This window comes from Macrotis lagotis, chromosome 3 (genome assembly GCF_037893015.1).
Source record: "Macrotis lagotis isolate mMagLag1 chromosome 3, bilby.v1.9.chrom.fasta, whole genome shotgun sequence".
Taxonomy (NCBI): domain Eukaryota; kingdom Metazoa; phylum Chordata; class Mammalia; order Peramelemorphia; family Peramelidae; genus Macrotis; species Macrotis lagotis.
In genome coordinates, this window is record NC_133660.1 from 8,449,676 (window position 1) to 8,475,207 (window position 25,532).

The 25,532-nt window shown below is 35.3% G+C and overlaps 1 protein-coding gene across 2 annotated transcripts in view; it reads right to left on the minus strand.

Annotated features, from left to right (window-relative positions):
• The window catches only part of EIF4E (eukaryotic translation initiation factor 4E), a 41,317-nt gene that overhangs the window by 8,739 nt on the left and 7,046 nt on the right, over nucleotides 1-25,532 (minus strand). For both annotated transcript variants that reach the window (XM_074228081.1, XM_074228080.1), the window contains 2 exons: nucleotides 4,163-4,269; nucleotides 368-463 (listed from right to left, as the gene is read on the minus strand). In XM_074228081.1, coding sequence (XP_074084182.1) covers nucleotides 368-463; nucleotides 4,163-4,269 — 203 coding nt within the window. The remainder of the gene's footprint in view (nucleotides 1-367; nucleotides 464-4,162; nucleotides 4,270-25,532) is intronic.

Consider the following 25,532-nt stretch of genomic DNA (forward strand, 5'->3'; position numbering starts at 1 on the left):
GCATATGAGCAGGATTAAAAGAGGAATGATTCAAACCCACTTTGCTTCCCTCCAAGGCACTAATATTGACAAAGTTTGAATTACACCGTCAAATAGTTTCAGGGGCAGGAGGGGAAAAAAGTATGAAACTTTAGTCAGGAGCTGAAAGGGTGCCAAGAAGGGAAGATTCCTAGAACTTATATATGTAAATCTTGGAAAGTAGGAAAGAGTTTTTTTAAAATTCACATTAATCAGATCAAAGAATGAATTTACAAGACAGAATTGAAAAAATGGCTAATGATCCCAAACTGCCTAAAAAATGTATCACCATCATAAAAGTAAACTAATTTATAGTTTAGAAACAACCCCAAGATGAAAGATTACTTACGCCCAGAAGTCCTCAACAGTATCAAACTTAGAGATCAGACGAAGGTTGGCTTGCCAAGTTTTACTCTTATCATTTTTAAAAAACCAGAGTGCCCATCTGGAAATTTACAAAAAAAGAAAAGTTAACACTGAAATTAGAGGTGAATACAGTAATGCACATATTTTTTTATTCAAATAAAAATTTAATAAACTTTATATAGGAATTAAGGAAAATGACGCTGACTTTTCCACTGAAGATTTAAGAATTAAGAGTTCTAATCTATCCTACAAATACTTGCAATCTTGCAAATTTAATATATTATATATTTATACATCATATTACATATACATATTTGTAATTTAACTGACCGAACTAATTTGGAAAGAAATGGTCTAATTAAAATTTCGATTCTTAACTCAAGTACTAAAATTTTTAAAGGGAGTTTTCTAAAATTATGAGCATCCAAAATTGTATCAAGCTATAATCCAGTAAAATTCTCATATCACAAAAAGTCATTTTCTTTCAACTGTCCTTTTTCTAGCTGATATTTATTTCCTGAGTTATCACTACAACCTAGAATTGTGTTGTAAATTCTAATCTATGAATTCATCTTATAGAACTGTTAAGGAAAAGCTGATAGACAAATCAAGTGTGATTAATCAAGAATTTTATAAGCACATTAAACAGAATACACAAAGACCTTTTTCTCCTTCTAGTCATTCAGAGGCAAGCAATTCTTTTTAGTCAAGAGTATATTGACTTTGATGGGGGCTATTATCAATGGCTAGGGACCAATTGTAATTGGGATTGCCAGTAAATTATTTTTAGAAGGATTACTACTACTTGATATTTCACTATTGAAAAATATGCAACCAAATTGCTATAAGGGAAAAAAAATTATGGGAAAATGGGATTCAGTATGTATAAGTTATATAGGTATAGCTTACAAACAATAGTAAAAGAGACAATATATATCATGATGAATACAGTTCTAGTCTTAGATTTAGGACAATATGTCTTCAAACCCTGTCTCTTACACATATACAACTAACTCTGTAGTCATAAGCAACAATGAACTTGGCCAGATGCTGATCTGCATCAAAACTAATGGAAACCATACATCTGGTACACAAAAGCATCTGACTCATACTTTACATTTAAAGATATCATTAAGTATTAGGAACTTCTCATTAATGATATAAGACTACTCGGCAGAGATCATTATCTTGAGGTCATCAAGCTTGAGTATGTCAACAAAAACATCTTAGACTCAGGAGTCCTGAATTTAAGTGTCATTTCTGATGCTACCAATTATAAATGACCAGCCAAGTCCCTTCATTTCTCTGACTTGTTGCCTCGTTTATTAAATTGGGAATAATAATAATAATAACACTTCAAAGTGTTGCTAAGGAAAAGCCTTAGTACACATCCAACTTAAGTCAGTTACCAAGTTCAAATGTAAACAAACTCCTCATTCTGACAATCCTGGATCCTGGAGGGGTACATTACTATACCCTAAAATTTCCCCTTTCTCTTGAAAAATACACCATTGACTGAGGATCATCAAAGATTACTTGACTTTGAATCTTGAATTGGGCAACTAATATTTAGGAACTGATACAAGGTGAATATTACTTTGAGGCTTATGGTCCATAAAAAAATGGATGCAATAGCCTTTGATCCAGCAATACCACTACTGTGTCTATACCCTGAAGAAAAGATGAAAAAGGGTAAAAACATCACTTGTACAAAAATATTCATAGCAGCCCTGTTTGCGGTGGCAAAGAATTGGAAATTAAGCAAATGTCCTTCATTTGGGGAATGGTTTAACAAACTGTGATATATGTATGTCATGGAACACTGTTGTTCTATTAGAAACCAGGAGGGATGGGAATTCAGGGAAGCCTGGAGGGATTTGCATGAACTGATGCTGAGTGAGATGAGCAGAACCAGAAAAACACTGTGCCCCCTAACAGTAACATGGGGGTGATGATCAACCTTGATGGACTTGCTCATCCCTTCAGTGCAACAACCAGGGACAATTTGGGGCTCTCTGCAATGGAGAATACCATCTGTATCCAGAGAAATAACTGTGGAGTTTGAACAAAGACCAAAGACTATTACCTTTAATTTAGAAAAAAAAAACTGATGTTATTATCTGATCTTGTTATCTCTTATACTTTGTTTCTTCCTTAAGGATATGATTTCTCTCTCATCACACTCAATTTGGATCAAGGTATACCATGGAAACAATGTAAAGACTTGACAAATTGCCTTCTGTGGGGGGTGGGGGTAGGGAAGTAAGATTAGGGGGAAAATTGTAAAACTCAAATCAAATAAAATCTTTAATAAAAAAAAAAGAAAATAGATGCAAGAGTAAGAACCCTGATAGTATATGACTTCTGTACTACCTTCAGAAAATTATCAATGACTCAAAACACACACACAAAGAGATAACAGTAAATGCTTGCTGACTTAGAAAGTCATTATCTTTCTAGTCTTCCCTGTAGTCTTCACTACACCACACTTTCTTTCTAGTCTTCCCAAATAACTAGTTTGCTTCTGGATCAAAGGAGTTAATATTTAGCAGAGTTCTTGGCTTACTCCCTTCCTTTGTTTAACACTTTTTTTGGGTCTTTTTTGTCTTTTATCACAGTTTATAACATAAGGCTATGGCATTTTTATTTGAATATCATCACTCATTGGAATGTACACTCTTTAAAGGCAAAATCAATGCATTATTTTTTTTAATATTCATATTTCTAACATCCAATAAAATGGCAAAGATAAAAAAACAGGAAGAGTCAGACAACACTGGAGTGTATGTGGAAAGACATCCCACCAACATATTACTGTCCAAGCTGTTAACTTGTAAAAACTATTCTGGAAAGCAATTTGGAATTATGCCACAAAAGATCCTTTGACCCAGAGATTCCACTAGTAGGTACAGATCACAAAGATTTCATTAACAAAAAGGCAGTAGTATAAACACCAAAACATGCACAGCAACTCATTTTGGAAGATAAGTCAAAATAAGCAGAGTTAAAAAAAAAAAAGAAAGTACATATACACTAACTAAAGAACAGGCATAAAACAAATGAAACTGAATGCTATGAAATTATGACAAACAAGCATGGTCCCAAAGCTTATATGGAAGAGATAACTCTACTCTTCCTCCAATATATATCTGCAGATAAGATCTGGGATTATAGGTATGAAAAGTTACATAGTGTTCTTTTTTAATGTGTTGATTTTTATCTCATTTAAAAAAACCTGTTATAAGAAACTGATAGATAAAAACACAGGAATAAAATTTTATTTAAGAATGTGTATTTCTAGTGCCTAGTATGTTCAAAATTCAACTCAAAAACATTGTGTCCTATTTAGTTAACTGTACAAACGAGAGCTCCACTGCATTCAAGCTCTATCTGGGTCATGTAGAATGTCCTGTACCATTGGGCCATTTAAGCTAAAATTTTAAAGTTCAATTAATTGAATAGACAAATGCAAGTACCTGAATTATTTATGATGTAGAAAAAAGATGACAAGACAAGAAGGACACATACACAAAAAGATTAAGGACTAAAGATTACAGAATATCTTTTTAATGGTTATAAACTTCTAAGAAGCACCCAAGTATAACAGAGCTAGTTTTGGAAACAGGAAAACCTAGATTCAAGCCTTTCTTCTAAAATACTCTATAAGACTACAAGAGATAAGGAGAGGGAATTGCCACTGTAGCTCTTTCCTACACTGATACCCTGGAACTTTGTACAAAACAAATCAAACTTTCCAGGACATGCTCAAAAGGCTTACCTGTTCTGTAGTGGATGTTTAACGTAGTGTTCAGGGTTGGCAACCTCCTGATTGGTTTCAGTTTTTTCTTCTTCTGCAGGTGGGGGATTAGGAGTGGTGGTGGTTTCCTACAGAAAAATATCCAATTATTATATGGTTAAAATCTGGTCTACAATAAATTTCATTTAACCTAATCTTCAAATATCAACTCCATTTTATAAGCAAAGGTATCGAGATTAAATGTCTTACAAAATTCTTTAGGGGCAGCTAGGTGGCACAGTGGATAAAGCACTGGCCCTGGAGTCAGGAGTACTTGGGTTCAAATCAGGTCTCAGATACTTATTAACTAGCTGTGTGGCCTTGGGCAAGTCACTTAACCCCGTTTGCCTTGCAAAAACTTAAAAATTTTTTTTTAAATGTTTCTGAATTCCAAATTCTTTCCCTCCATTTCCCCCAACCATTGAGAAGACTATTTTATTATTCATGAAATCATGCAAAAATTTCTTATTAGCACTGTTGCCCCTCTCTCCCCGAAAAAGGCACAAAAGCTATGCTTCAAACTACATTCAGAGTTCATCAGTACTCTCTGGAGGTAGATGGCATTTTCCATCATGAGTTCTTTGAAATTGTCCTGGATTATCTTATTGATCGAAGAAGCTGGTTTTTTCACTGTTGATCACACAATATTGCTGCTGTTTATGATGTTCTCCTGGTTCTAGCTTAACTTCATTTATATCTGAATCATATGAGTCGTCCAAGGTTTTTTTTTTTCAGGAAACCATCTGTCATATTTTCTATATAGCACAGTAGTAGAACATCAGTCACATAAACAACTTGTTCAATCATTCCCCAGTTGAGAGGCATCCCTTCAATTAGCAATTCTTTGAAATAGGCTCGCATCTTATTTCAGCAAGCCCCATAGTTCAGACATTATCAATAGCCCAAAGTTCTGACTTTACATGGATATGAATACATTTTTTACAATCGTAATTTAATTGAAGCCTAAATTCAACAGCCATTTAGTAAGTGGCTCTTAGAAATAAGTTTCTCTTCTAGGCTGACATCACCAAGAAAATTGATTATAAATTAATTCTATTATCAAGTTAACTATTCCTTAGACCTTTCTTCATGTGAAAAACCTTACATATTACTAGAAACACACATAAACTTTTAGTTAAAAATTTGAAAAAATAAATTGAAAACATTTTATAGGAATCTATCTTATATGAACAAATATTTTTTCTGAGCTTAATTCTTGCATATGAATACCACAAAAATCTAACGATCAGGAAAGAATCTGCTGACTCAAAAGTCTATAATTATATAGTTTCCCCTTTTCCAAGATTCTTTCCAAGAGTCTTCACAGGCATCATCATAGGAGATCATACCAGAGGGAGAAGGCAGGTGGGTTAGAATACATGGCCATTACATTGTTGCAAGCAGTTTTTCATTTGATTACAGAACTCCAATTGGAAGGAAGAGGGAGATGGCAACAGTTGACCTGTGGGGTAGCTCCACCCCAAGGGGAGGCTATGCCAAGGTAGTTTTACTTCGGCTGTTTCCCTTTTTCCAGAGTTTCTAGAAAGAACGAGTCTATTTAAACAGTACACTTTGTGTATGCTTTTCACCCTTGCTTTTTTTCCCCCTTCAAATTAATCTGCCTTTGTTCCAAATGGTTATGACTAGACACAAAACTGAATACGAAACTGCTTTCTTGTCAGCAACTAGTCTTTGCTGTCTTAAAAGTCTGTTCAATTTCCTTTTTCATGTTATTCAATGATTTTCTCATACAGCATTTTCAAGTTCTCAGAACGATCATGAAATCTAATGCTTTTGAATTAACAACTGACTTCTGGCCTCTTTAATTTCTTTATAGCTAACCACATTTTCTGAAATGATTTTTAGGTGCATTTCCATGTCCACTATCGGAAACCACAAAGTATATATCAAGCTATGTTGGCTTAATTAGGAAGATCTCAAGATCTTCACCAGGTTTCTGAACTTGTTTACCCTAAAAAAAGAAGTTAGTGTTATCTTCCAGCAGTCTTTTTGTTATGCTCTTCAAGAGCACTTAAAAGGGAGATGACCAAATTTCAATAGCCTCAGGGAGTACAAACAAGTTAGCCATTTAACTTTATTTGCATAACTCTAAAGAGGTCTTTAGCCACTATTCACTTGCAATTTTTGTATTTTATTTCATTTATAGTGAAAGGGTGGTCAAAGAAGTTTTAGGACTCTACATCAACTTAAGTTACTGCATCAAGATAAAATATTTACAAGTAATATATTTATAATTACAAGACAGCACTCAGGAGATTTCTAAGAACTAAGTCAATTCTTGGGGCAGCTAGATGGGGCAGTGAATAGAGCTCCAGCCTTGGAGTCAGGAGTACCTGAGTTCAAATCAGGTCTCAAACAATAATTACCTAGCTGTGTGGCCCTGGGCAAGCCACTTAACCCCATTGCCTTGAAAAAGTCTAAAAAAAAAAAAAAGAACTAAGTCAATTCTTAACCTAGGATCAGCTGGAATGTGTATTCAAGCTGATACAGCTTTTAAGGACCTAGCAATACAGGAAACACCAAATTTTGTGACATCACAAGGCCATAGCATCAATAAAAGAAAAACCAGATTAAATTTCCAAAGGCTAATATTGATAAAAAAAAATTTTTAATCTTTTAAGACACCAGAGCTTACTTCTGTCAGCAAAAACATCCTTTCAAGTTTCATTTTACTTTCCTTAAAGAAAGATCAGGAAAGAAGAGTTAGTTAGATAAATCTTTTTTTTAAATCAAGTATAAGTTATTAATAATTTTGACAGATTCGGAAACAAAAATTTAAAGACACCTAAAATATTAGGACTGAGACTTATCAAGGTATCAAAATGCTACACCAGTTTTACCCCAGTAGCTTACTTTGCTGCTAATCTAAACATTATGAATGGAACAAAATGACAAAAAAAAAAAAAAAAAAGAGGCAAATGGCCAGCCTGACCTTAGTTGCCCGGCGGTAGGGGGGTGTGGTGGATATGATTACCTACTCCTCAAGCCTTATAAGTTCTAAACTAAAATTAATAACATATTCTGGCAAAAAAAGGTAAAATTATTTCTTTATATCAAACATTGGCCTTGACAGAGGATAATGGGTTCTTGTCACCTCTTAAGGGTTTTTCAAAGATTTTTTTGGCAAGGCAGTGGGGTTAAGTGGCTTGCCCAAGGTCACACAGCTAGGTAATTAAGTGTCTGAGTCTGGATTTGGATTCGAACTCAAGTCCTCCTGACTCTAGGGCCTGTGCTTTTATCCACTGCACCACCTCTTCTTCAGAAGAGGCTGAATGTTAAAAGAAATGGGCAGGGACTTCTTTCACATAATTGTTTAACTGTCAAGTTCTGTGATTCTTTAATATAACTTGTAATTAAATGCATATTACATAAATGTATTAATTAATGGAACTTTAACAAATATCACAGATGCAACAACAGTAACCTGAAACATAAACAATAAACACACACACACACACAACACACCCCTACTCCCAACCCCCACCACCACACTTTACATAGATTATATTACTCTAGTTCCTCAACAATCAGCCCTTGAGATGTCAAGGAATTACCCTAATTTTACTCGAGAACATACAATATAAAAGTAAATGTCTACATTTAATGTCACAAAGCTTCCAAAAAGGTAGGACTGAAATTTGATTTTTTTTTACTCCAAGTCCAAAACTTCTTTCCATTTAGATATCTTATTTACTTATTTCTGCAGCTGCCCAATGCCATTCCAGACTCCATTTTAAATGCATATTAAAAGAGTAAAATATTCAAACCTGATATATTTTCTAATACTCTTTAAAGTCAACCACTGTAGATCTTTTAAAACTTCAGGATACACTGGCCCTGGAGTCAGGAGTACCTGAGTTCAAATCCAGCCTCAGACACTTAATAATTAAGTAGCTGTGTAAGCCACTTAACCCAATTTGCCTTGCAAAAAAAAAAACAAAAAACTAAAAACTAAAAAACCCAACTCCAGGATACCTCAATTTTCCATTAGCTTTAGAGATTTTAATTAATGTTCAGTAAAAGTTGCTTAGGAGAGCTTACTAAAGTCATTTAACTTGGCTGCCTCAGTTTGCCCATGTGTTAAAATGATAAAACCATTGACCTCCCAAAGTTACAAGGATAAAACAAGACTTATAAAGTGCTTTGCAAAATTATACAGGTAAGTTATAGAAGGATTTTAGTATATCCTAATTAGTACCACATTTGATTAAGGGATAAGAATGCATTATGGCAAAATCTTAAAAAACCTGATCACAGAGAACAAAATAATGGGGGGGGGTGATAGGATGGATTAACAAATTCTAAAAACAACCATTTTCCTTAATCACAGATTCTCTCTAAAGGCAATTATCAATTTAATCTTTCAGTTAGTATACTGCCCTTTTAAAGAAAGCAAAACATCAATCTGATCCCAAAATGGGCAATTCTTTAAAAAAAAAAATTAAGAGCCCTAGTTTATGTGCTTTACTCCAAAAAAAAAAAGATAGACAATACTTGTCAGGATATCAGTAGATTTCAGAAATAATCTTTTATACTATCTACCCTTATAATATCAGGATCATTTAGAACTGAATGGGACTTTAGGATAATTTTTTAAAATCATAGAACCATAAATTATGAACTGGAAGAAAAGCCCTACAAGATTAATTTAGCTTAGTCTTTGAAAAGTTAGTTAAAAAGAATGCCAAAATTTGTTAAACTACTCTGGGAAATAATCTGAATCCTAGAAAATAAGCAAAGACTTTAAAAGGAATATAGAAACTAGAATAATTGTTATTGATTCAAGTATACTATACTCCTTAAAAATTGCAAGATTAATGAGGTTAGAACAATTGGCAGGCTAGCAATATTTTTCTACCCAGGGAGGCTGAGGTCAATGGATCTCTCAAGCTACCTAAGACAGGGCCTAAGCTGGCCCCAGGCCTGCATTAAGTTTGACACCAAGGGGAGACCCAAGAGTAGGGAGTCAGCAGGGTTCCTGAGGAGGGGAGCACACAGTACAGGCTGGAAATTCAAGAGATCAAAGCTCCTGGGTCAATCAAGTAGGCTAATAAGTGGTTGCCACACTTCCAGGATGGGTGCTGTAGGGAGACCTAGCAAAGACAGTTGCTATTAAGTCAAAGGCAAAGACTGCAATACCAGAGAAGTGGATAATGGAAATTTTTACTGATGAGACTTCAATTTTTTTCATTTAAGGCCATATGCAAACTGTTGGCAGAAGAAATTCAGGTAAAAATGATAAGATCTTTGCATATTCATGCTGTAAGATATCTAACATAAATCATTTGGAGATTTTTCACTAAAAAGCTTTTCTCACAGAGAAAATGACACAAACCAATGCAGAGATAAAACAATGCTGAAATCACAGAAATTCTCAAATGGAGGTAAAATACTGCAATATAACCATGTATTATGTCCACATGTCACAAGAAATGTACTTAACAGATGGAGAGTTAAACTTGCTTTAATGGTCTGGGAACTTGTTTGATTTTAACTACTGAAAACCTATGGGGCTATATATAACCAAGGCTAGACTTAGAAAAATGGACTGTTCCTCAAAGGTCATAAAGTCAGTTATGTGAGAGGAAAGATTGAACCCAAGCTCTCCTGGCTTTAAGGACCATGCTAACTTCTCATGAGTGATAGATTCAGAAGCATCTTCAAATAAAAATTTTATTAGGCACATGAAACAAAAGTAACTTCCATGGATTCAATTACCATTTCTATGCAAATAACTCTGGGATCTATTAGATCTTACTTCTTTCCAGTTTCCCCATCTCTAACTTCCCCATCTCAAACTAGATATGCCCCAAAGACATCTCAACTCCTCCAATACTGCTCAAAACTTAATTCCTCTAATACTCTCACCAGCCTGGTACTCATCGGCTCTCTGGTTGGTCTTTCTCCCTCAAGTTTCTCCCCATTCTATCCCATCTCCAACTGATCTTCCTTAAGCAGAGGTCAGAACATGCCAAGATCTATACTCAACAGACTTCTGTGGCCTCTTCCCTACCTCCCTATCACTTTATATTGACTATAAAATCCTATTTGATTTTAAAAGCCCTTCTTAACCTGACTGGCTATCTTCTAAATGTCAGTTATTCTTACATCTTACTCATTCCTCACATACCCTGCAATACAGTGACAATGGTCTCCTTGCAAATTTTCCTTCTCCCAATTCTGCATTGGGAGATTCATTGATTCTCAATTGTCTGGATGCTCTCCCTCTTCATCTTCAGACTCCTAAGTCCCAGCTAAAATCCCATCTTCATTCTAAAAGATGACCTTTCCTGATTTTTCCTGTACCTCAAACTAGTACCTTTCCTATGTTAGTAGCCTCCAATTTATTCTCCATATCCTTCTTTCTACATAGTTGTTTATATGTTGTCTCCCTCATTAGACTGAGTCCCTTTTGTACCTTTACATTTGGCAAAAACTTTGCTAACAAAGCCTTTCAACAAAGTTTAGAGCTGTTAAAACTTTTTTGTTATTATGCAAAAAATTAACCAGAACTCTCACAATTCTGATTTTTTGTGATTAATGTTTTTAAATATTCAAGTATTTACAATATATATGAAGATTTTTATAATTAAATTTAAATTGAGATTAATCTTTCACCTTGTAATTCTCACAGATTTAAATAAAGTCAGAAGAGATCTTAGAGGCATCAATTCCAACTCCATTTTATAGATACATGAATGGGAGATTAGATCTTGCCTAAAATCAAAACATGTAACAAAAGATAGAGAGGACTCAGTCAGTCCTAAAACTCTAAATTCTTGTCCCTTTTTCTATATCAAAATGTCTCTTAAAACAGTTAAGTATTAACAGAAGAAAAATATTCATACATACATAACAGATACACACAAAAATACACCTTACTGGATCTGTAACTTTATTGGCAATGAGAGCCCATGGTAAGAAATTCACAAAGCAAAAGTAGAGTGGTACTTGCTCTGTAAAGAATCTTCAAAATGTCTGGGGCACTGAGAAATTAAATGACTTGCCTAGGATCACTCAACCCTTAATTATCAAAGGCTAGACTAGAACTAGAGTTTCCAGACTCCTACTTAAATATCAGTGCCTCTGTCAGAATAGTTTATAGGAAAAACAATCTTCTGGAAAGAAAGTGAGCTGAGATTTGTTCAAGAGATACTTATAAAGTTCCTTGCTATGTACCAGGCACTATGTTAGGTTGATACTCCAGGACCACCATGCTGAAGAAACAAAAACAAAATCAAAGAACTGATTAGAGCAGAGATGGGAAGGAGGCTCATACAGTAGTCTAGGTTAGTGGCTGTGAGTGTGAATGGATATGAAGTTGAATCAAGAGGATGTAAATGTTTAAGGAAAAGCTAAAGATGACTCTGTCTGCATACCCTTTGCAGAAACAGTGAAGAGTATAAAGAGGAGGACTTGTTTGTTCAAGGAGCAGGGTGAAATGAGTTCAGTTTGGGTCATGCTGAGTTTAAGGCATTGATGAGACATTCAGAGAGATCCATGATGTATGGCTCCTCACCTTACAATTCAGTTATCAACTCCTCTAACAGAATCACAGGGACAAAATCCAGGTATGATTTTTTTCTAGATTATGGCTAAGGGTGAGATATTCAGATATAATGGCTGAAGTAGAAGACTATATTTAACTGCCTAGAACTTTAACTTTCACAGAAGTCAGTAAAAAAAAAAATAGAGTAATGATTAGAAAGTAGAAACAACATAGTCTGGGCAAGTCAAATCCAAGACAGAACTACAATTACATCCTATTACATATCAAGATATTACAAAAAAATCTGAACAATGTGGAACACATTATTTAGCAGATTTTGGATAGGTAACCAGTTTATGAGTAAACAAGAAAAAGAGCAGAATTGTAAAATGGATAGTTTTGATTACATTAAAGTTTTTGTACAAATAAAACAAATGCAGCCAAGATCAGAAGGAAAGAAGAAAATTTGGGGGGAAATTTTAAGATAATCTAAAGTCTCATATCTCAAATATATGAAGAATTTTGTCAAATATATAAGAATACAAGTCATTCCCCAACGGATAAATGGACAAAAAAAATATAATCAGACAGTTTTCAGAAAAGAAAGCAAAACCTATAATCATATGAAAAAATGTTCTAAATTAGTGATTAGAGAAATGCAAATTAAAACCTTGGAATATCAATTTAGACTTATTAGATTGGCTAAAATGATTGAAGAGGAAAGTGACAATTGTTGGAGGGGATATGGAAAAATTGGGACACTAATTCATTGTTAGTAGAACTGTGACCTATTTCCATCCTTTTGAGTGCAATTTGGAAATATGCCCCAAGATTTATTAAACTACTTACATGTTCTAAAATATTTATAGCAGTTCTCTTTGTGGAAATCGTGAGGTTGCCCATCAACTGGAGAATGAATGAACAGGTTGTGGTATATGATTTCAATTGAATACTACTGTGCTATAAATGATGCATTCAATGATCTTAGAAAAACATGAACAGACTGACCGGCAGAAATAATGAAAAGAGAAATGAGCAGATCCAAGAGAATGCTGTATACAGTAAAAGCAATATTGTTTTAAGAACAACTTTGAACAACTAAGTCATTTTGACTATTATTAAAAAACCCAAATTAACTACAAAGGATATTATGGGGGAATAAAGACTTTCTTCCTCCTGAGAAAGAACAAGAGAATTTAAAAGGAATTGCAAGTTATACATAACAGATTTGTAGTTTTACATAAATTTATATTTTTTATTTTACTATGTCATGGAAATGCTTGTTTTATTTCATAAAGTAAAAATAAATAAAAATTTAAACATATGTGCATACATTTATTTATTTATTTATTTTGATGCCAAGGTCAACGTTTGAAAGTAACACAAAAGATTCAAGAAAGGGCAGAGTGACAATAAACTGATACTGGGGACCAGAAGTAAATTGAAAGGATATCTCTGTCATTCAGTACATGACAATATCAATCCTAGTCCTGTTGTGCTTTATAGTAATCCCTTTTTTTTTAAATTAACTACTTCCCCTCCACCCAAAATGAGAAAAAATGAAAACTCTCCAAGTAAGGGAGTGTTACCTAAACAGGAGTCTCTCATCAGTTTGAACTCGGTTAAGTCACAAACCCCTAAGCATTTCCAAAGACATTCTTGTTACAGCCCGGGCAAATGAAGCTATCCAGGATCTGCTTAGCTGCTTCCAGTCAAGAGAACTAAAGACCCACCCCCTCAAGGTAGCAGCAACTTTCAAATTTCTTATCTTTGTTCCTAAATTCCCAATGTAGGCCCCAAGAATCCAGAAGACATTCAATTTCTCCCCAGCATACAAGACAACTTTTCAAATGCCTGAGGCCATGGCGATCCTCTCAAACAGAATTCCAGACTAAATTCCCCAGTTCCTTCAACCAGATATCTTATGGCATGATTTCTAGTCATACTGGTCGCCCCCTTTGTGTTTCTGTTTTGGGTGTCACAATACTCCAGTCAACTGTCCTGGATACAGTGGAGAGGAATTATTGATTTCTCTGGTTCTGGAAACTACTCACAATGAAGCCTAAGGTTAGCTTTTTGGACTTTCAGGTTACACTGCCGACACATCATTATCTACAGAAAAATTATGTTTAGTCAGGACTCTCTTTTATTACCCTTGTATAGGATTCTCCCCTCACTTTATTAGATTTCATTTTTTTATATTCAGATAATCCTAGCAATTAAGACACTCTTTAGTTTCTTCTCACTGTCATCCAACAAACATTATTGCAAATCTGGCAAGTATGTAACTTAATGAAATCATGCAAGCTGTCAATAAAAATTCTAAATGTACAGAATGCCAAGGAAAGATCTTTGATGCACTGTAAACTAGGCAACCCTATAAAGTTCATATTGAAGTCACTAATGACTTCTCTTTGGGTGTTCAATCCCTCAATCTAAATCAATTTCAATGTACTATCATTTATTCCAAATCTGACCATCATCTCTACAAGCATAGGATAAAACACATTTGGCCATATGCTCTTATGAAATAGAAGTAAACTATTAAACTTAAAATAGTATCCTGATCTACCATTTAACTCTGTTGAAAGGGGAAAGTATTAATTTAACTTGATTTGTTCTTGATAAAACCAAGTAAATCTTGGTGAGCAACTGTTCCATTCTAATTATTTTCTAAACTCTCCTAAATAATTTATCCTAACATTCTGGCAGGAATAGTTCACCAGCTTAATAAAACAGATAATCAAGTAGCATTCATTAATTGCCTCCTACATGAATACAATGCCAAGCATTGGGGAGATACAAAGAAAGGCCAAAAAACCCAGATCCCATTACCAAGGAACTCACAGTCCTAAAGAAGGAGGTAACATGCAAACAGCTATGTATAAACAAGATATAACAAAGAGATAAACTGAGGATTGTCTCAAGGGGAGGAATTAGGACTAAGGATTACTTCTTGGCAAAAGAGAGCCTTTGCTGAGACTTGCAACCAGGAAGCCAAATTTCCAGATATAGCAAGTCAAGTCAGTGAAAATGGAATGTACTATTTGAGGAACAGTAAGTTAATGTCTAGAACACAGAAGGGAAGTAGATTGTAAGACTAAAAAAGTAGGAAGGAGGCAGGGTCTGGAGAGGCAGTTGTGGGGCAGTAGGTCAAGTTCTGGAACTGAAATCATTAAGAACAGGGTTCAAGTCTTAATACTGTATGACTGGACTAAGGCACAATCTGGGGAGTCAGAGAGGTACCGAGTTAAGAAAACCAGACACATCTTTTTTGAGCCTTACAATCAGTTGCTCTGGGAAGTAGATGCCATTATTGTGTCCATTTTGCAGCTGATAACAGACTATAAACCCTTGAGCATCCTTTGTAAAAATAGGGATGATAGTGGCACCTGACTCAGAGAGAAGTGAAAATTGACTCAGACTGTATGACACCTTAGAAATGAAAACTATTATTAGTATTAGGCAGGGTCCTGAAGCATCTCCTTTCCAGGTTCAAATAAAGCAGCAGCCACATTCAGTTACTGAAAATTTTGTCTACAACAGGAATATAAAGTTCCAAAAAGTCCATACTTGGAGACAGCATGATGGAGCAGAAAAGAAAACTGAACTTGCAATCAGAAGGTTCAGGTTTGTGTGGTAGCACTGCCACTCACTGTGTGACCTGGGCTCTCCAACCTCTGAGCCTGCCTCCTCATCTTCTTCACCCCTTTCATCAGACTTTTATGAACAAAGAGCTTAATAAACCATAAGGAGCTATTTTTATGCTAAAGGCATCCAATCACTATTTTATGCTATCCAAACCCCCGAAAGTAACTAATTTTAATTACAACATGCCACATATCAAAGGCATCGTTATCTAACATCTCTAACTGGTTCCATGGGAGGGAAAATGCTATTGGATGGAAGAATTTTACATAAAACAACTCTAAAAGACTCTAAAATGGAAAAAAGCAAATGTCACTGCAAAATTTCTTTACTTTAGATGAAGTATGAATTACTGCACACTATACCTTATACCAGACATGCCTGCTCAAATAAACTATCACTTCAATTCAGCTGATGTTCCTAATATCTTAATGCATCCTAAATATGCAACACATCTGCATACCACTCTTCTCCTGTACCAAAACACCAAAAACAAAAACATTCCCAACCATACTCCATACCTATTTACAGGATCAACCTATTAACATTTAAACTGAGGGACCCTATGAGTGCCTACCCTGAATGGCAGACAGGATTTCTATCTCTAAAGCTTCAAATTCGCTAGGAGTACTCACTGCCAACCTGGTCTCTCTCCGTCCCAGTAACTACAAACCCACAATCCACTCCATGGTACCAGGGAAGTCAAACTTTTGGGAATTGTCCATACAAAGTGACTCAGTTGACTCAGGATACATATATATAATTACCCTAACACTACTAGAAAGCACAATGAAACCAAAAGGTCCTACACAAATTATCGAGTGATCTCTTTAAATGGGAAAAGTGGTGGGATGGGGGTGGAAGAAGGGTAATTTATCTATTTAAAATAACTCCCCCCTCTTAAAGTCAAAAACCTAGATCACAGAATTATGGCACATAAATAGTACCATAACACAGTTATATAATGAGCTAAACAAATAACAGATTTTTGAAGGCTAGAATGGGATCCTATTAACTACTTAACATAAAACCATCATAGTGAGATAGAACAAGTTCCAGGTTTGGAATCAGAGGACCTGGGTTCAATACAGAACAAGAGTAGAAATGGGTTGAGGGGGGGTTAACTTTAGTTCTCTGGACATCTCAGCCTCCTCACTTACAAAATGAAATCTTATAGAATTGTCTTATCTCAAATCCTTTTTAGTCTACTCAATAGTACCTTGTGAATTGCCTTCATACTTCATGTCAAGAAATAGCACACATCAATCCTCAAACAAGATGAATATTTAACTAAGTATTTAACTAAGATACTTCTGTGGAGCTAGAGCTTTTGCCTGGGTGAGATTTGAATAATCAGAGTGTAATATTCACAGTTGAGTATAATGAAGCTAACAAAAATACAATCAGCTTCAAATCATTTTAAGAGTCTATTTTGCTACACCTCTATAGTTTAGATGCAGAATGCCCCCAATCAATCATCCTGCAAATGTCACAGGTCACAAAGATGCCTGGATAGGGAAAAATCAGTTAAGAACAAAAAGCCATCATTATTACACAAAATACTAGCACATCTAATGATGAGTTCATATAAGAAAAATAACAATATGATGGATCATTGGGCTCAATTGCGTATTTAAAAACCCCTCACAACAATTCCTTAAAAATTAGAATTGAGTGAGAAGATAATGATTTCATAACACATCAAGAAACAAAGCAGTCAAAAATGGAAAAAGGGGGGGGGGGGGAAGCTAGGTGGCACAGTGGACAGAGCGCCGGCCCTGGAGTCAGGAGTACCTGAGTTCAAATATGACCTTAGACACTTAATAATTACCTAGCTGTGTGGCCTTGGGCAAGCCACTTAACCCCATTTGCCTTGCAAAAAAAAAAGGGAAAAAAAGGAAAAATAAATTGAAGTCTGAAATATATCATTGGCAACATAAACTAATCTAGAAAACAGATCAAGGACTAATGCAATCATGGTTAGAAAGAATGCAGAAAGTTAGGAAACAATTTTCACAGCTAGTGTTTCTGATAAAAGATTAATTTCTAAACTACATAGAGAACTTAGTAAAATTTATAATGCAAGTCATTCATTCCCCATTTGATAAATGATCAAAGGACATTATGAACAGGTGGTTTCCAGTTGAAGAAATTAAAGCTCCCAGTCATATGAAAAAATGCTCTAAATCATTATTAGAGAAATGCAAATTAGCAACCTCTGAGATTGGTTAAAATGACAAAAAAAGGGAAAAAGATCAATGTTGGAGGGATGTGGGAAAACTGGGATACTAGTACACTGTTGCAACTATGCTCAAAGTGCTATCAAACTACTTATACCCTCTGATCCAGTAATACCACTACTATTTCTGTAAACCAGAGAGCACAATAAAAGAGGAAAAAACCCCACACATACAAAAATATTTATAGCAGGTTCTTTTTGTGTTGACAAAGAATCGGAAATTGAGGGATTGTCCCATGAATGGCTGAACAAATTATATTAAATGGATGAGATATTGTGAATATTATTGTGATGATGAGCAGGAGGATTTCAAAAAAAGCCTAAAAAGACTTGCATATGAACTGATGCTGAGTGAAGTGAGCAGAATCAGTAAACCATTGCACACATTAACAGTGACATTGTGTGAGGATCAACTATAATGAACTTAGGCTCCTCTCAGCAAGTTCAGTGATCAAGGACAATTCTAAAAAACTTGTGATGAAAAACAACATCCATATGCAGAGAAAAACTATAGTGTGAATATAAACCAAAGCATATTATTTTCCACATTTTAAAACTTTTTTTCTTTTCCCCATGGTTTGCTTTTCCTTTTAGTTCTAATTCTTCTTTCACAGTATGACCAACATAGAAATATGTCAAATATGACTGCACATGCTTAACTCATATCAAATTTACTCACTGTCATGAGAGGGGGAGACAAAGAGAAAGAAAATTGCGGAACTCAAAATGAGATAATCCATATTTGTATGGCTTATATATTATAGCTAAGTATTTATAAATTAAATCTATTCTAATTTATTTCTGAAAGCATATTTCCCTATATCCAGAAAATGTATAATGGCAGGATGATTAGAAAGTCAACTCAGAAATACCTAGGTTCCAGTTTTATCTCTGATACAAACTATGTGACATACAACAAGCTCTCTATAGAAAGAGATCATGTAAAGAGAGTTCCTTATAGAGGAAATCCTTGGTTCAGTTCAAAACACACACACATGTGCGCGTGTGCCAAGTTACAACACTTCCAATATCTGGGGAACTATTTCATGCCACAAGGTAGCTAGGTGGTACAGAACCTAGAGTCCTGAGTTCAAATCTGGATTCAGACAACCCTGTGTTTACATCAACTTCCTCACCTGTCAAATGAGCTAAAGAAGGAAATGGCAAACTACCCCAGTATCTTTGCCAAGAAAATTCCAAAAGGGGTCAACAAAGCTGGACACAACCGAATGACTGAACAATAAAATATAACCATTGATTCAGAGTCACACTTCAAAAGGCAATCACATGCATGGAGATAGGATGAAAAATACAATTAATTCTCATACAATTGTCTGGCAAAAATGGGAAGTTAAAGCACAAAACAATGTGTCAAATTCAAGTTTTAAAGACTCTAAAGGCACCTCATGCAACTGGATGAAGATCTGAAGACTGACAGGAAAAAATACACTATTGGGTAATTATTATTAAAAAATGGCACAAATGAAAGCAGCTAGGTGGCGTAGTGAATAGAGCGCCAGCCCTGGAATCAGGAGGACCTGTGTTCAAATCCTGGGGTTAAGTGGCTTGCCCAAGGCTACACAGCTAGTTAATTATTAAGCATCTAAGGCAGAATTTGAACTCAGGTACTCCGGACTCCGGGGCTAATGCTCTATTCGCTGTGCCACCTAGCCATCCAGAACATTTCTTTTTAAACTCAGAGGCTTCAGAGCAACAAACTGAAGATTCATCATGCCCAGAATGCCCTCTCTTTCCTCACCTCTTGTTCTTTAACATAGTTCCCCTGCCATCTTCTACCATTGCCCTTTTCTGATTTCCTTAAGTGCTAGTCCTTTCCCTCCCAAATACTTTATATTTAACTACTTTGTACTTTACCCTTACATTATTTCTGTAGGTATCTCTCCCTTTAGATTGGAATTTCTAGGTAGGAGGTTACATTGTACTTGTACAGTCAGGATCCTCACACAATGGGAAGTTAACAGATTTATTTCTGCTACATAGTAAGCATTTCGTTAAGTGCTTGTTGATTGATTTCTGGCTTCAAGATTGGCTCCCTATCCACCAGACTATATCACCTCACACCTGCTTCATGAAATGTAAAACTGGAATTCGGGTCAATTTAGTGTAGTGTGGCCAGAGAACCACTTGAAGAGACATAAACAGCTAACAAAATCTGAAAGATCAAAAGGAAGCCCAGAATTAACAAGGCAGAAGGGTAAATAAGAACTATTCAGAGCTAGGAGCATCAAATGACTCAAATTCATGTTTTCATTTCAATGATTCCTAAAAATTTTGGAGGAACAGCATGTGAAACAAAGTGAGAGAACTTGAGTATAAAAACATTTCAACAATTCTAAATGCAATTTTTTTTAATGAACACCGAGAGGACATCATGGTATTCTCAAACCAAAATTAATAGATAATACTGCATAACATTCATTTTCTAGTCAGTAGAATCTATTTGAAGATTCATTAAGAGCATGGCTGAGCTTTTCAGTTTCACAAAATACTATTTTATGGTCACAGACTGAACTCCTCAATCACAGCCATCAGTCACCAAAACTGATCTGGGAAGCTCAAGCTAGAAGAAAAAAAAAAAGAACCAAACAAATGACCTACAGAGAGGGTGGGTCTGGAGCATTATCTTTACATATGAAGGGCAGCAACACATGACTAGAGGAATCTAAATGAAAAAATGTTATAAAAGGCTTCTTTCTAAATGCTTAAAACCAAGAATTTTCCAATAAAACACTTCAAAAACCTCTCTTCCATTTTCATAAGCAATACTTAGAGCTGTATAGAAAGATTACAAATTTATATGACTTTCAACTTTTATCTTACCCTCATTACAGTTCTGAAATAAGCTAGACTGGTATCTCCATTTTACATAAGAGATTCACTCAAGCTGACTTGTACAAAGCCCCAAGCCATCAATGCAGGAGCCAATATCTGTTTGCTTACCACTACTGCAATGGGGAAACAAAAACAAATTAAAAGGTTTTTTAAATTTAGGATATTATAGAGAGTACCTTCTTAAAACTGGGAAAAAGTTAATTTTGAATTAACCCAAAATGGTAGATGACTCACAGATTCCGTCCCTGACCACTGGAAAAGAACAATAAGATTTACAGACTGACCATATTTTGGAAAATACCTGCAATTTAGAACTCAGTCTGATAGAATACAAACATTGATTCAGCAGAAATCAAGAGACATTATTCCCAATCTTCTAAAAATCATGTGACCATATGCAACTCTGCCCAAGTCTGTTTCCTCATTTGCAAAATGTAGAGGATTCTTAACTAGAATAATCTATATGGCCCCTTTGCCTTGTCTAAAATTATCACATTTGGGGCAGCTAAGTGGCGCAATGGATAGAGCAGCAGCCCTGGAGTCAGGAGGACCTGAGTTCAGATTTGACCTCAGACACTTATTACCTAGCTGTGAGACCTTGGGCAAGTCCCACCCACTGCCTTGGGAAAAAAAACCCCAAAACAAAACAAAATAACATAATTATATTCTTAGTCTTACTTCTTAGGTATCCCCATTTTCCTTCCCTTATAAACTCTTTCACAGCATGTTGATCTCCAATCAATACTAATTCTTGGAAAATATAAATAACCCTAAGGTAGCATCCATCAACAAATTATGGTATATAAATGCAATGCATTCATTATACTAGTAAGAATATTGCAGGTAAGAAATGATCATAGGAATAGGTTCAGAAAAGTCTGGGAAGATGTTTATGAACTCATGCAAGGTAACATAAGCAACATTTTACAGTAGACCAATTTTTTATAATCATAAAACTGAAAGGTGCAAAGAATACAAGATCATTTGGACTTGCTGATTAAAGTCTACTTTTAAAAAACCCAATAAATGAAAAACTCTCCCCACTAAGTTATTTCCTAAGCACTTATTTTTTAAAATGTATATAAAACTCCTTAAAAAACAATTTAACAACTCTCCATTTTCACAGTTATCACATTAAAAAAATAAACAGGCAAAAGACTGCAGGCTATTATTTCCAGAAGCTACAAAACTCTTACTAATCTCAAGATTCCCATAAGCAAAGGCTTGTCTTTTGAATATTAATATTTTGCTGGTTCTGCAAATACAAGATACAGAATATCTCTCAAGAACTAAATAACAATATCACACAGAAGATGACTTAAGAGAATATTAGGAGCAGTGGATAGAGCACCGGCTCTGGAGTCAGGAGTACCTGAGTTCAAATCTGACCTCAGACACTTAATAATTACCTAGCTGTGTGGTCTTAACCCCAAGCAAGCCATTTAACCCCATTTGCCTTGCCAAAAAAGAGAGAGAATATTAGGATATTTTGTCAAGATGAATGCTGAAATGGGGAGTAGTCCTGCCCAGCTCCCCTATACCCCACTACAGCAAAACTCAGAAATCCACTTGACATCAGAGCGAATGATCAACAAACTTATCCACTTAGAAACTACATTAAAGCAACTTCAACCACAAACTATAAAAAAAAAAAGTCTTAAGTCAGTAGGAAATAAAGGCAATCTTCTCCAACAAAGTCCAAGCCAGTGCAGGGTGTACTTCTCAAAGAAACCAAGGGGTGGGGGGCAACTAAGTGGCACAATGGATAGAGCATCAGCCCTAGAGTGAGGAGGACCTGAATTCAAATCAGACCTCAGGCACTTAATAATTAACTAGTGTGTGACCTCCGGCAAATCTCAACCCCACTCCCTTGGGGGGGTGGGGGGAGAACGGCAGGGAAAGAACCAAAGAGTGGACTCCTAGCCACAGAGATGACAGTCCCAGACCAAAAACTTGGACATTCAGGGAAGACAGAGGTTCCTGAATATTGAGCACTTTAAACCTCAAAAGATAAGAAAATAGAAGAAAGAAAGGTCAACCAATCCTTTAAAAAGCTCCTCAAGAAGTTAAATCTTAACCCATGTTAAGAATTCCAAATCAAGAACCAAATAAAATTAGAAAGTACCAAAAATCAGTACAATTATTAAGGCCACAAAAAGCTTTAAATCCATAAAAATTATAACCAAAGGAAAAAGAATGGTTTTTCCACAAGGACTCTGTGAATATCTGGGGGAAAAAAACCCAAAGAGATAAACCATGAAATAAAAGCTCTCAAAGGAAGATTTGGAAAAGTAACTCAGAGAAGAAGAAAAACTAATCCAATTAATCTTGAAAACTAAAACATCAAAGTAGGAATCAATGACAGAGAGCATAAACCTCATCTGGAGCTTCCATGTCAAATAAAAACACAAGTATCTAGAAAGCAGTGGTTCCAACACCAAGAACTTAAATCAGAATTACCAAAAATCTAACAGCTATTTAGGAAGCAATATTTCAAAACCTAAAAGATATACACCAAAAATAATTTGCCCTGAAAAACTGAACCATTCATAGAACTCAAAATTTTTTGATGAAAAGACTAGAGTTTTCAGGATGGGTATCTAGAAAGGTAAATGTACTTGAGCAATTGTAATGATGTATATGATGCTAACATTTTAATATGGGGAAAAGAAACAAGTATACCACAGCAGAACCTTAATATTTTAATATTTGAGTTAAATGAGAAAAAATTGATTCTGCTGGTTGATTTGGGTCTATTTTAAAAAGTTTGCAGAGGGACAAAAGAAGAGAAGGTAGCAGGGATATTAGTGGTACACAGAAAGGAGAAGAGCCTTACTATTTGTTCTAACAGATTGAAGGAGAAGAATATACAGACAGAGGTCAAGGAGGATTGAACATGCAGTTTGATATTAAACTCAACAGGAAATAAGAACAGGGATAAGAAAAGGGAAAGGGATTATATATCAAGGGGGGATAATACTACAAAAGGAATACTGAAAAGAAATAGCAAAAAACAAAAACTTCCTTATGCTGAAACTGTGGTAGGTAAACCAATATTACTGGGCCATAACAAATGTCAAAGAGATGATTTTAGAAACAACAGAACACATTCCATAAGAAAGCAAAGGAAAAACAATTTTGAAAGAATGAAGAATTCTGATCAATGTGATGACTAGCATCTTTCTATATGTTCCTTGTTTACTACTCTCAAAGATTCCAAATGATGCAGAAAGCTCTTATACTTCACTTTTCCAGCTTCTTAACACACTTCAAGTCTATCTTCCATTCAGCCAGAATGTTCCTACAAAGCATAGGTCTGACCATGTCACTCTCCTACTCAATAAACTCCACCTACTACCTCCAGGATCAAATCCTTCTCAGCCCTTCATAACCTGATCTCCTCCTATCTTTCTAGTCCTGCCTACATCTTACCTCCCCTGACCCAACCCCCAAATGCCCTGAAACCCACAGACCCTAGCTCTTCCTTGCCAACAATAAGACCCTCACACAAGATCCTTCATCTCTGAACTCAATGGATTTTTACTAGCTTTAATCACACTACCCTTTTGATAGTTCTTACTTTTTATCCCCCCCCCCACACACACACACACACTGTGAAAAGGATACAATGACCTCCTTTTACCATTCCTCCAACAGGCCATTCTCAATTTCAATTTAAGGAGTGTCCCAAATCTAATATACTCTTCCCCTCCTAGCTTCTTCCTTTAAGATTCAACTCAATTCAGAAGCATAAGAAAATTGAGCATTGTAATGGCAACATGGGAGCGATGATCAAACTTAATGGACTTGCTCATTTCATCAGTGGAACAATCAAGGACAATTTTAGGGTATCTGCTATGGAGAATACCAAATGTACCCAAAGAAAGAACAGTGGGGTTTAAACAAAGACCAAAGACTATTACTTTCAATTATTTTTTTAGAAAATTCTCTTATGTACTACGTAATTTTGCTCAGTTATATTTTATTTTTGTTCCCTCAATGATAAGATTTTATTTACAATTTTCCCCCATTCTTGTTTTCCTCCCCCCATCGCCCCCAAAAGGCACTGTTAGTTACATTGTATCCAACAACACTTTAATTCTGACCCATGTATAACAGGCAAACAATGTAAAGATTGTCAGACTGGGGGGGGGGAGGGAGGTTGGGGGAACAACTAAGATTCAAAACATTACAAAAAAACCTAGGTAGAAACTACTATTATATATAATTGGAAAACAAATAAAATACCTATATTAAAAAGATTCAGTTCAATTTCCATTTTCTTGGGTCCCTCTCATCCCTCCACAGATTACCACTCATTTATACTATATAATCAAACAAACATAGTTGTTTTCAAGGTGTCACCTCCATTAGAATGTGAACTCCCTGATGGCAGGGATCCAGTTTTTGTCTTTGTATCCAGAGTAACTGATACTGTCTGATATAAAAGGCACACTTTAATAAGAGGAACTGATTAAATCTGTTACCTCACTGAAAGGGTCAATAGGTAAATCTGCTTTGCTCGATTTTATTTACTTGTTACAAAGAGGTTTTATTTTATTTTTTTTTAGGTTTTTGCAAGGCAAATGGGGCTAAGTGACTTGCCCAAGGCCACACGGCTAGGTAATTATTAAGTGTCTGAGACCGGATTTGAACCCAGGTACTCCTCACTCCAGGGACTGTTGCTTTATCCACTGCACCACCTAGCTGCCCAAGGTTCGTTTTTTGAAAAAACTCTTTGGTTCAGTTTCTGACGGGGGTTTTGGAGAGAGACAAAAAAGTGGACTAAAACTTTTCAAAGTCACAAATGCCAACAGAAAGTTCAGAAAAAAGTAAACAAGCAAGAGAATTTTGAAATGAACATGAAGCTCTATGAAAACAAGTTTCATACAGAATCTTTTTCCTGCTTTTTGTATAGAAATGCTTTTAAATGGAGAAATTTTTCTTTTAAAAAATTAAGAGATGAATATAATGGACATATAGACAAAAATTTAAGTACTGAAGAACTACAAAGAAGACATGAAAACTGCTTCATGTTCATTTCAAAGCTGACTGGCTGGTCTGAACTTTTCTAAATTTCTTTCTTTTGGATTCATTAAATC